This window comes from Nematostella vectensis, chromosome 5 (genome assembly GCF_932526225.1).
Source record: "Nematostella vectensis chromosome 5, jaNemVect1.1, whole genome shotgun sequence".
In the NCBI taxonomy this organism is placed as follows: Eukaryota; Metazoa; Cnidaria; class Anthozoa; order Actiniaria; family Edwardsiidae; genus Nematostella; species Nematostella vectensis.
The window spans coordinates 18,000,547-18,012,926 of NC_064038.1; the positions used below are offsets into that span (position 1 = coordinate 18,000,547).

At 41.1% G+C, this 12,380-nt stretch overlaps 1 protein-coding gene across 2 annotated transcripts in view; it reads right to left on the minus strand.

The window, feature by feature from the left end:
• The window catches only part of LOC116617923 (slowpoke-binding protein), a 55,950-nt gene that overhangs the window by 8,732 nt on the left and 34,838 nt on the right, over window positions 1-12,380 (minus strand). For both annotated transcript variants that reach the window (XM_032381138.2, XM_032381137.2), the window contains exons 9-10: window positions 2,565-2,671; window positions 1,478-1,575 (exon numbers count right to left, since the gene is read on the minus strand). In XM_032381138.2, the coding sequence (XP_032237029.1) occupies window positions 1,478-1,575; window positions 2,565-2,671 (205 nt within the window). The remainder of the gene's footprint in view (window positions 1-1,477; window positions 1,576-2,564; window positions 2,672-12,380) is intronic.

The window sequence follows — 12,380 nt, forward strand, 5'->3', positions numbered from 1 at the left end:
TGAGCTAACTGTACCTCTATGAGCTAACTGTACCTCTATGAGCTAACTGTACCTCTATGAGCTAACTGTACCTCTATGAGGTAACTGTACCTCTATGAGCTAACTGTACCTCTATGAGGTAACTGTACCTCTATGGGCTGACTGTACCTCTATGAGCTGACTGTACCTCTATGAGCTAACTGTACCTCTATGAGGTAACTGTACCTCTATGGGCTGACTGTACCTCTATGGGCTGACTGTACCTCTATGAGCTAACTGTACCTCTATGAGGTAACTGTACCTTTATGAGCTAACTGTACCTCTATAAGCTAACTGTACCTCTATGAGCTAACTGTACCTCTATGAGGTAACTGTACCTCTATGAGGTAACTGTACCTCTATGAGGTAACTGTACCCCTATGGGCTGACTGTACCTCTATGAGGTAACTGTACCTCTATGAGCTAACTGTACCTCTATGAGGTAACTGTACCTCTATAAGCTAACAGTACCTCTATGAGCTGACTGTACCTCTATAAGCTAACTGTACCTCTATGAGCTAACTGTACCTCTATGAGCTGACTGTACCTCTATGAGCTGACTGTACCTCTATGAGCTAACTGTACCTCTATGAGCTGACTGTACCTCTATGAGCTAACTGTACCTCTATGAGCTAACTGTACGTCTATGCGCTAACTGTACCTCTATGAGGTAACTGTACCTCTATGAGGTAACTGTACCTCTATCAGCTAACAGTACCTCTATGAGCTGACTGTACCTCTATGAGCTGACTGTACCTCTATGAGCTGACTGTACCTCTATGAGCTAACTGTACCCCTATGGGCTGACTGTACCTCTATGAGGTAACTGTACCTCTATGAGCTAACAGTACCTCTATGAGCTAACAGTACCTCTATAAGCTAACAGTACCTCTATGAGCTGACTGTACCTCTATGAGGTAACTGTACCTCTATGAGCTAACTGTACCTCTATGAGCTAACTGTACCTCTATGAGCTAACTGTACCTCTATGAGCTAACTGTACCTCTATGAGCTAACTGTACCTCTATGGGCTGACTGTACCTCTATGAGCTGACTGTACCTCTATGAGGTAACTGTACCTCTATGAGCTAACTGTACCTCTATGAGCTAACTGTACCTCTATGAGCTAACTGTACCTCTATGAGGTAACTGTACCTCTATGAGCTAACTGTACCTCTATGAGCTAACTGTACCTCTATGAGCTGACTGTACCTCTATGAGGTAACAGTACCTCTATGAGCTAACTGTACCTCTATGAGCTAACAGTACCTCTATGAGCTAACTGTACCTCTATGAGCTGACTGTACCTCTATGAGGTAACAGTACCTCTATGAGCTAACTGTACCTCTATGAGCTAACTGTACCTCTATGAGCTAACTGTACCTCTATGAGCTAACTGTACCTCTATGAGGTAACTGTACCTCTATGAGCTAACTGTACCTCTATGAGGTAACTGTACCTCTACGACTTGAGGACAGTAACAGCTTTCCATTTGCTCATCTGATGGCTCGGCTGTGTTCAGCTCATACCCTGCGGCCATCTCGAACAACAGATGCCCTGTGCCATGAAATAAAAACTAAAACCATACTCTTATCAATAATGATGTTGATAATATTGATGGCAAGGTAACTATGGTGATAACATTGATGCAAGGTGACTATGGTGATATCACTGATGGCAAGGTATCTATGGTGATAATATGATTGCTGCTACTGCTGAAGATTATGATGATGGTAATGATGGTGATAATATGGTGATGATGATGATAATATGGTAATGATGATGGGGATAATATGGTGATGATGATGGTGATAATATGGTGATGATGGTGATAATATGGTGATGATGATGGTGATAATATGGTGATGATGATGATAATATGGTAATGATGATGGTGATAATATGGTGATGATGATATTATGGTAATGATGATGGTGATAATATGGTGATGATGATGATAATATGGTGATGATGATGGCGATAATATGGTGATGATGGCGATAATATGGTGATGATGATAATATGGTGATGATTATGGTGATATGATGATGATGATAATATGGTGATGATGATGGTGATAATATGATGATGATGATGATAATATGGTGATGATGATGGTGATAATATGGTGATGTTGATAATACAGTGATGATGATGGTGATAATGATGATAATATGGTGATGATGATGGTGATAATATGGTGATGTTGATAATACAGTGATGATGATGGTGATAATATGATGATGATTATGGTGATATGGTGATGATGATGGTGATAATATGGTTATGATTATTGTGATAATATAGTGAGGATGATGGTGATAATATGGTGATGATGACAGTGATAATATGGTGATGATGATTGGTGAGAATAGGGTGATGATGATGATGGTGGTGATTATTGTAATGATGCTGATGATAATTATGATGCCTATGATGATGATGGTGACGATTATGATGATGATATTATGATTATAATGATGCTGATGGATATGATAATGGTGATGATGATGGTGATAACGAGGCTCATTAGAATCCAAACTTACCAAAAGCCAATACATCAATAGCCTGTTTATTCTTCTTGACAAGTTTTTTGAATAAGGGCTGTAACCTTGCTTTGTAACCCAATAAAGAATATTCATATCCGGAAAATCTGAAATCCAATAAAATAGAGTGGTGTCGGGTTTTTTGCTGTTTTGGGTCTATTATGGAGTGAATAATCAGATTCTCTTGCTATGTTGATGTCCTTCATTTTTATTATCAATGACATTAAAGAAGTTACCATTGCAATAATGCATGTCTATATAATTTGTTTCCGGATTTTTGACGGCGGCCATCTTGGATCCGCCATCTTGGATTTGACAAACATAATTATATCTATCATAGAAGCTTTCGAAAATAATTTTCCTTCCAAAATTGTTTCTCTTTCCAAAAATGCTTTTTTATTTCAACAGTTAAACAAACATGTCTACTTTTTTAAGCTAGCGCATGCCGGCATGCAACTAAATTGATTATTGGAAATCCATAATTACACACTGTGTAAGGCTAAGCGTGTGGAAATAAAGTCGCACATGAAGAGAGGGAACTGCTATTTCGTAACAGGCCTGTAGTTTTACACTCAGATGTAGTTCTTGTTCTTCCTCCATCACCTCCTTGTATACTAGCCCCCGTGTGTTGATCACTCTTTTACGGGAAGGAATAAACCTTCTCTATTTATCTATACTTTTTTTTCTATATTCACAGCGCTAACCAGTACGAGGTGGAATGTGATCTGCTTAGAGAGCTACTCCAAAATCAATAATCGCCATTGCATCACTTTTTGGGTTGGATCGGGTATTCGCAGTTGCCTAGCATGCGCCTCAGAAGGTGAAATAGTGAGTTTGGTGTGGTAATGTTGAAGGGTGATGGTGATTAAGAGATGGATGTAATGGGGTGAGGTAGTGGCGAAAATGTTGGGGATGGAAATATAGTGCGACAGAAAGGTTGATCAAAGTGTGTGGGTGGTTAAGGGTGGTGAAAAGATAAAGCAGGGGTGTGAAGGTTATTATAGTGTGGAAGAAGGTTGTGTAAGTCTATTCGGAGTGTACGCTTGAGAGGGATGAATAAGGGAGATTGTGGTGGGTGGTTTGATATAAAAGGTTACTTGTATAACGTGTGGACGGTGTGTTTGTATGTTTGTGAAGACAGAAGAGATAAGTAGGAGGTAGGTAGGTAGTGTATACGTTGTATAGGTAGTGTATACGTTGTATAGGTAGTGTATAAAGGAGAGTAGTTGGGGGGTGTGGGTGTAGGTGTGTTGTGTCAAGAGTATAGTCATTGCCTCTATGCCAAATAATAATAAAAAATAATGTTAAAAAATTTCGAAAACGCAACCAAAAAATTTGTCCGCAACCCGAATCTGATCATTCACTCCATAATGGACCCAAAACTGCAAAAAAATCGATTTCAGCACAAACACCGCATGGGAGCCACATTTCCGAACACGCCGAACCGCATTAAAACCATTGAACTATTGATCTAACATACCAAGACATACAAAGAGATGTAAGACATACAAAGAGATGTAAGACATACAAAGAGATGTAAGACATACAAAGAGGTGTAAGACATACAAAGAGATGTAAGACATACAAAGAGATGTAAGACATACAAAGAGATGTAAGGCCAACAAAGAGATGTAAGGCCAACAAAGAGATGTAAGAAATACTAAGAGATTTAAGACATACAAAGAGATGTAAGACATACAAAGAGATGTAAGACATACAAAGAGATGTAAGACGAACAAAGAGATGTAAGACAGACAAAGAGATGTAAGGCCAACAAAGAGATGTAAGACAGACAAAGAGATGCAAGACAGACAGAGATTAAGACATACAAAGAGATGTAAGGCCAACAAAGAGATGTAAGACATACAAAGAGATGTAAGACATACAAAGAGATGTAAGACATACAAAGAGATTAAGACATACAAAGAGATGTAAGACATACAAAGAGATGTAAGACATACAAAGAGATGTAAGACATACAAAGAGATGTAAGACAGACAATGAGATGTAAGACATACAAAGAGATGTAAGACATACAAAGAGATGTAAGACATACAAAGAGATGTAAGACATACAAAGAGATGTAAGACATACAAAGAGATGTAAGACATACAAAGAGATGTAAGACATACAAAGAGGTGTAAGACAGACAAAGAGATGTATGACCAACAAAGAGATGTAAGACAGACAAAAAGATGTAAGGCCAACAAAGAGATGTAAGACATACAAAGAGATGTAAGACATACAAAGAGATGTAAGACATACAAAGAGATGTAAGACATACAAAGAGATGTAAGACATACAAAGAGATGTAAGACATACAAAGAGATGTAAGACATACAAAGAGATGTAAGACATACAAAGAGATGTAAGACATACAAAGAGATGTAAGACATACAAAGAGATGTAAGACATACAAAGAGGTGTAAGACATACAAAGAGATGTAAGACATACAAAGAGATGTAAGACATACAAAGAGATGTAAGACATACAAAGAGATGTAAGGCCAACAAAGAGATGTAAGAAATACTAAGAGATTTAAGACATACAAAGAGATGTAAGACATACAAAGAGATGTAAGACATACAAAGAGATGTAAGACGAACAAAGAGATGTAAGACAGACAAAGAGATGTAAGGCCAACAAAGAGATGTAAGACAGACAAAGAGATGTATGACCAACAAAGAGATGCAAGACAGACAGAGATGTAAGACATACAAAGAGATGTAAGGCCAACAAAGAGATGTAAGACATACAAAGAGATGTAAGACATACAAAGAGATGTAAGACATACAAAGAGATATAAGACATACAAAGAGATGTAAGACATACAAAGAGATGTAAGACATACAAAGAGATGTAAGACATACAAAGAGATGTAAGACAGACAATGAGATGTAAGACATACAAAGAGATGTAAGACATACAAAGAGATGTAAGACATACAAAGAGATGTAAGACATACAAAGAGATGTAAGACATACAAAGAGATGTAAGACATACAAAGAGATGTAAGGCCAACAAAGAGATGTAAGAAATACTAAGAGATTTAAGACATACAAAGAGATGTAAGACAGACAAAGAGATGTAAGACATACAAAGAGATGTAAGACATACAAAGAGATGTAAGACATACAAAGAGGTGTAAGACAGACAAAGAGATGTATGACCAACAAAGAGATGTAAGACAGACAAAAAGATGTAAGGCCAACGAAGAGATGTAAGACATACTAAGAGATGTAAGACAGACAAAGAGATGTAAGGCCAACAAAGAGATGTAAGACAGACAAAGAGATGTAAGGCCAACAAAGAAATGTAAGACAGACAGAGATGTAAGACATACAAAGAGATGTAAGACATACAATGAGATGTAAGACATACAAAGAAATGTAAGACAGACAAAGAGATATAAGACAGACAAAGAGATGTAAGACATACAAAGAGATGTAAGACAGACAAAGAGATGTAAGACATACTAAGAGATGTAAGACATACAAAGAGATGTAAGACATACAAAGAGATGTAAGACAGACAAAGAGATGTAAGACATACAAAGAGATATAAGACATACAAAGAGATGTAAGACATACAAAGAGATGTAAGACATACAAAGAGATGTAAGACATACAAAGAGATGTAAGAAATACTAAGAGATTTAAGACATACAAAGAGATGTAAGACATACAAACAGACAAAAGCTCAGTGGTTGCTTCTCAATAGTCCATGAAAATGGACTATCGCTAAATAGCGAAAATGGTATTAAATTAAAGCTAATGGCTTATATTTTAAGAATTCGAACATCTTACGTTACGTATCCCGTGCTTTAAGCAGCAATGGAGCCTTTACTATGGGGGGAGGGGAGGGGTAATTTTACAGCCTAGTTCAAATAAGATGAGTTTTGTCCTATATCTATTTTAAAAAATCAATAAAATAGTCCCAAACTAATATTCCATAATGAACATGGTCCTAGCTCAACAAGAGTTTCATTAGTTCTTAACAAGTGGTTTCCATGGCAACAGACACAATTAAATTACCTTTAGGCAATGCCTAAAGGCGGAGCCAGCGCATTTGTATTCCACCTATTTTTCATAGAATGCAGTTTTTATAATGATGATGATGATGATAATAAATAAAAACAATACAAAGATGAAATAACAATTCTTCACAAGTCTTCACACAATAGTGTCAGGACTAATCTAATTCAATGGCCTGGGACTACTAGGGATAATACAGTTCAGATACAAGGGCAGTATAGTGGTGCCTCTGCAATTACCCTTGGGACTGTGCTGAATTGGCCATTTAACAGTGGTTCACAAGAAAAGCAATAAAGTACTATAGACTTTCTCTGAATTTGGTTTTACCCCCTTTAATATCTATCATATAATTATTTTGAGACAATCACTTAATTATATTGCCTAAAAAACAACAAACACTCCAGCAATCTGTTGGAAAAGTGGTTGCCTTAAAGGGTGGTTTACTAAAACTGCTTGTCCAATGCTTTTGTTGAAAGCTATTTGACAAGTAAAAAGAAGTATTAGCAGAGGTACTTGTAAGAAAAGGATAATAAGAAGTTTTGTAGACGTTTATTCAACGGTGAAACGAGCCATGAGTCTTGCACAATCTATATGGGTCCTGGGTCACGTTCTGAGCACGTGCTCTGTCACGCAACTTGTCACATCTTCCCTCTTTTAACAGTAACGCTAACGGTTGGTTAAAACAACATTATAATAATCAAAGGGTAAAAATCGAAATTTTACAACTAAAATTATACGATGGATTATTACTAATGTTCAGTGTCCTAACAGTTTCAATGTTATTTTGGCACATAGTCTTTGAGCCATGCAGGAGGCTTCACCTCCCGCCGAGGCCTTGTTATAGCCTGTGAAGAATCTGGTGGCATGGCAACCTGGCTGGGTTGCTGCTGAGCATCATCGGGTTCTGGTGATTCCAGAACATCAGGTACTTGGCTGTTTGTTTCTCCAGTGCTGATCAACTGTCGGCGGTTTCGTCGGTAGGTGGTACCTTCAGTCTCGACGTTGTAGCTCCTAGGTCCGGCTTGACCTAAACACGTACCAGGCGTCCACGTGTCTTGTCCTGGTAGCTTCATGCGCACAGTTTCGCCGACAGCAATGGGCTCCAGGGGCTTGCTGTGCTTATCGTAATAAAACTTCTGGCGTTGCTTGGTACCTATCAACTTCCTGGTGTCCTCTTCAGTGTTGTAGCTAGGCTGTAGTAGGGAACCAGCCACAGGGAGAAGTGTTTTGCATCGACGTCCGAAAAGGCGCTGGGCCGGGCTAGTTCCGATTCCAGCAGTCGGAGTATTCCGCCAGTCGAGAAGTGCTTGGAATTCTGACCCCCCGGATGTCTTGCATTTTTTAAACAGCCTCTTTACTGTCTGTACAGCATTTTCCGCTTTCCCATTTGCTTGGGCATATCTTGGGGATGACGTCTTGTGTTCGAACATCCAGGTCTTGGCAAATACACTAAACTCCGCTGATGCGAACTGCGGTCCATTGTCGGTTATAAGGGTGTCTGGGATGCCAAACCTGGCAAATATTGCCTTCAGCTCCTTTATTATTGCTCGTGACGTCACTGTGTTAAGCCGGGCCACTTCTATGTAGTTGCTGAAGTAGTCACTGACCACTAGCAGTGTTCGGTTGTCGAGCTCACAGAGGTCAGCTGAGACCTTTCCCCAAGGTCGAGCGACAAACTCATGTTGGAGAATTGGCTCCTTTCGTTGGCCACTGCGATGAGTCAAACATACTTCGCATTTTGTGATGTACTCCTTCAACTCGACAGTCATCCGCGGCCAGAAAAACGTGTCTCTTGCTCGTCTTATGCAGCCTTCTATACCGATGTGGGATGAGTGTGTCTTTTCCATAAGCTCCTTCCTCAGGGCTCTAGGAACCACCAACTGTTGGCCTTTAAAGATGAGTTCTTCTTGGACAGTTAGCTCGTCTCGAATATCAAAGTAAGGATGCACGCACTCCGGCAGGTCTGTTTTGCTCTCTGGCCAACCTCTCTTTATAACCTCTCGAAGGTTTTGTTGCACCGCATCATCTACTGCTGCATTTTTGAGTTGCTGCCAAGTCTCTTCTCTCACTGGCATCCATGATCGATGGTCAATCTCCTCCAGCTCCCTGGTACACTCCCAGGCGTTGACTTCGGGTAGGTAAGCTCTGCTTAGGGTGTCAGCCAAGTAAAGATCTTTGCCTTTCTTGTACTTCACATTGAGACTGTAACTCTGCAGACTCAGCAGCATTCGTTGTAGGCGTTTCGGAGCAGTCGCCGGAGGTTTGATGAAGATTGGTTCCAAAGGCTTGTGATCAGTCTCGATGTTGACGACTTCGCGGCCGTAGACGTACGTATGGAAACGGTCACACGCAAAAACAATCGCGAGCAGCTCCTTCTCAATCTGTGCATAACGCGTCTCAGCGGGCGTGAGTGCACGTGATGCGTAGGCTACTGGTTGGCCATTCTGTAGTAATGCGGCACCCAATCCGCTCTGCGACGCATCGCACTGAAGTGTAATCTCCTCGTCTAGGTTGTAGTACCGCAATACTGGAGTGACTGTAACGGCATCCTTTAGCTTTTCAAACGCAGACTGTTGCGCATCATCCCAGATGAACTGCACGTCGCTCTGTGTGAGATCCCTCAGCGGCTTTGTGATGTCTGACAGCTGGGGCAGGAACTTTGCAAGGTATTGGGCTAGGCCTAACAGACGCTGTACCCCAAGCTTGTCGGTCGGTGAGGGCATGTCCACAATTGCTCGCACTTTAGCAGGGTCGACTTTAAGTCCCTTGTCAGTTGCTATGTGGCCAATGAAGAGTAACTCTGATTTCCTAAGTCTCATCTTGTCGGGATTCAGGTGTATGTCCCGTTGATCACAACGGTTTAGGAATGCCAGGAGGTTCCTGTCGTGATCCGCCGTTGCCTCCTCGTAGCTCTCGCCATAGCCCACTACCAGGAAATCATCAGCAACAACTTCGGTTCCAGTCAGACCTTCGGCAAATTCATGCATCTTTCTTTGAAACACTTCTGGTGCTGAGGAGATCCCGAAAGGCATTCTCTTCCATCGGTATCGGCCAAACGGTGTATGGAAAGTTGTTAGATAGGTCGACTCTTCCTCTAGCTGGACGTGCCAGAAACCGTTGAGGACATCCAACAACGTGAACACCTTGGCACCGTGTAATCGTGTTGCAACCTCTTCTATGGTTGGTAGGGGATAGTTTTCCCTCTGGATGGCTTTGTTGAGATCCTTTGGGTCTAGGCATATTCGCAGTTTTCCATCTTTCTTGGGAACTACTACCATAGAGCTGATCCACGAGGTGGGTGTGGTCACCGGTGCTATTATCTCTTTGTCCACTAGATCATTCAAGGTTTTCTTGAGCTGGGGTCTTAGGGCTACTGCAACTCTACGTGGTGCGTGTTGTACTGGTTGAGCGTTTGTGTCTAGTCTGATTGTGTATTCTCCATCAAGTTTGCCAACCCCGTCACTGAACACTGCTGGGAACTTAGCCAATATTTCTTCTCTTGTTAGTGCAGCTCCTGGTTTGGGGTCAACGGTGAACACTGTCGCTCCATCTGTCTGCGGTTTGTGAAACTGGTCGTTGTCATTGTACTGTATAATGTTCATGCCAAGGCATGCCTTACGCCCCAGAATCGGGCGGATTTCATGGCTGTCAACAAGGCGACAATCCAGCTGGCACGATACATGGTTTCTCCACACTCTAATGGTGACATGCCCGACGACTTTGATCTTTGATCCCCCATACGCCACTAAGGACGTTTGCACGGGTTTCACTTTTACTAGCTTGTGGTCGTTACACGCCTGCTTGTATATGTGCACTGGCAACACATTGCATTGTGCACCAGTATCAGGTTGGAAACGGATGAAACTTCCAGACTCTGATTGAAATGTGACCAGCTGCGAATCATCCAACCAGACGGCCAATACTTCCTCCGTTTGATATGTCTCCTCAGGATACATATCTGTTTCTTCGACTTCGGTAGCCTTGACTTCCTGTTTGCATCTATTGGCAAAGTGATTTTTCGCTCCGCACTTCCGGCAGTCCTTTCCTCGTGCGGGACACGATTCCTGATTTGCCATATGTTGGTATCCACAGTTGTCACATTGTTTGCCTTGACCTCGTTGCTTTCGCCGATAATTTTTGATGTTGGGTTTCTTCGACTCGAATTTACTCACGGCATTGACGTCTGTCTCAGATGTATCTTTGACTATTTTCATCTGAGCAAGCATACTCTCAGCCGCTCGGCAAATTTCATCTGTTTTCGCTAGTGTTAATTTGGACTCGCGTAACAACCTTTCTCTGACCTTCGTGTCATGTATTCCAAATAACAACCGATCTTGAAGTATTTCGTCTGGCGTAATCGTATCAAACTCGCAGGACTCGGCCAATTTTCTCAGCGCTGTTCTATAGTGCTCGTAGGACTCTCCAGGCTCTTGCATTCGCTGGTTGAAACGGAATCTTTCGAACGGCACGTTCTTTCTTGGTTGACAGTACTCGGCGAATTTCTTTATGACAGGCTCTATCTTGTCTGTCTCTCCTTCGGTCAGGGTAAATGTCGAGTAGACTTCTCTCGCCTCTTCACCGATAACTGTTAGCAACGTAGCTACTTGTACGGCTTCAGCTTTCTCGTTCAACCCAGTCGCCAACGAGTAGTTTTTCCAAGCGAGCACAAATCGCTTCCATTTGTCAGCAGCATTGCTATTGTGTATCTCCAGCGGCGCCGGCGGCGGTAAGACATATCCTGAGGCCATAGTTAACCACGGCCACCATGTAAGAAAAGGATAATAAGAAGTTTTGTAGACGTTTATTCAACGGTGAAACGAGCCATGAGTCTTGCACAATCTATATGGGTCCTGGGTCACGTTCTGAGCACGTGCTCTGTCACGCAACTTGTCACAGTACTTTACAGCATATTGGTTTGATTTAGGTTTGATATTGCTGAAATACAAATAACTTTTGTTATTTCTTTATGTACTGCCAAGTTCAGTCAATTTTATGCACCGCCAAGTTCAGTCCGGTATTAAGAAACTTAAGAGACTTATTCTTTCTTTCCCAAAGCAGTCAGATTATGGAACCTCTAACCTAGCTCTCCTCCAGCCTTCAAGGCAGCGACTACAGAAGCTTTCCTTAGATAAGGGTACCACCACACCTCAAGTGGCTTTAATTTGAATTTTTCCTATAACTTTGTTTGTTTGATTATTTATCTAATATTGTCTAGTTTTAATTACAATTTGTAAGGACCTTATGTCTAGTTTTAATTAAAATTTGTAAGGACCTTCTAGGATTAGTGGAAATTAGTTGTAGTAAAATAAACTAAAAAATATAAGTATATTTTTCCACTTATAAAGAAAGAATTTAACCTTTATTCTTCTTACCAAATAAAAATCAAAGCAGAGAAAATATGAGAGATAACATACATTCGTTTACTCTTTTGGTCTGGCTCGGATTCGTATTTCTTTGATAACAAGACGCTGCACCAGCGTTAACTCGGGCTACATAAGGAATCACCGAAAAATGTAGTCTGCATTTTGTACCTGCTGGTGAGCTGTTTTCTCAGGGGCTCGTACACTTAAAAGCCCCGTGTAAACTGCGCCAGCACCAGCCAGCATTGCTGGCGAATTTCCGCTTGACTGACTATAGGACAAAGGAAATGTCAAAATGGGAAATTGACTTTCTGACATTTCCTTTGTCTTGTGGACAGTCGGACAAGAATTCGCCAGCAATGCTGGCTTGTGCTGGCGCAGTTTGCACGGGGCTTTACACCGTAATACGGTGTTAGAAATA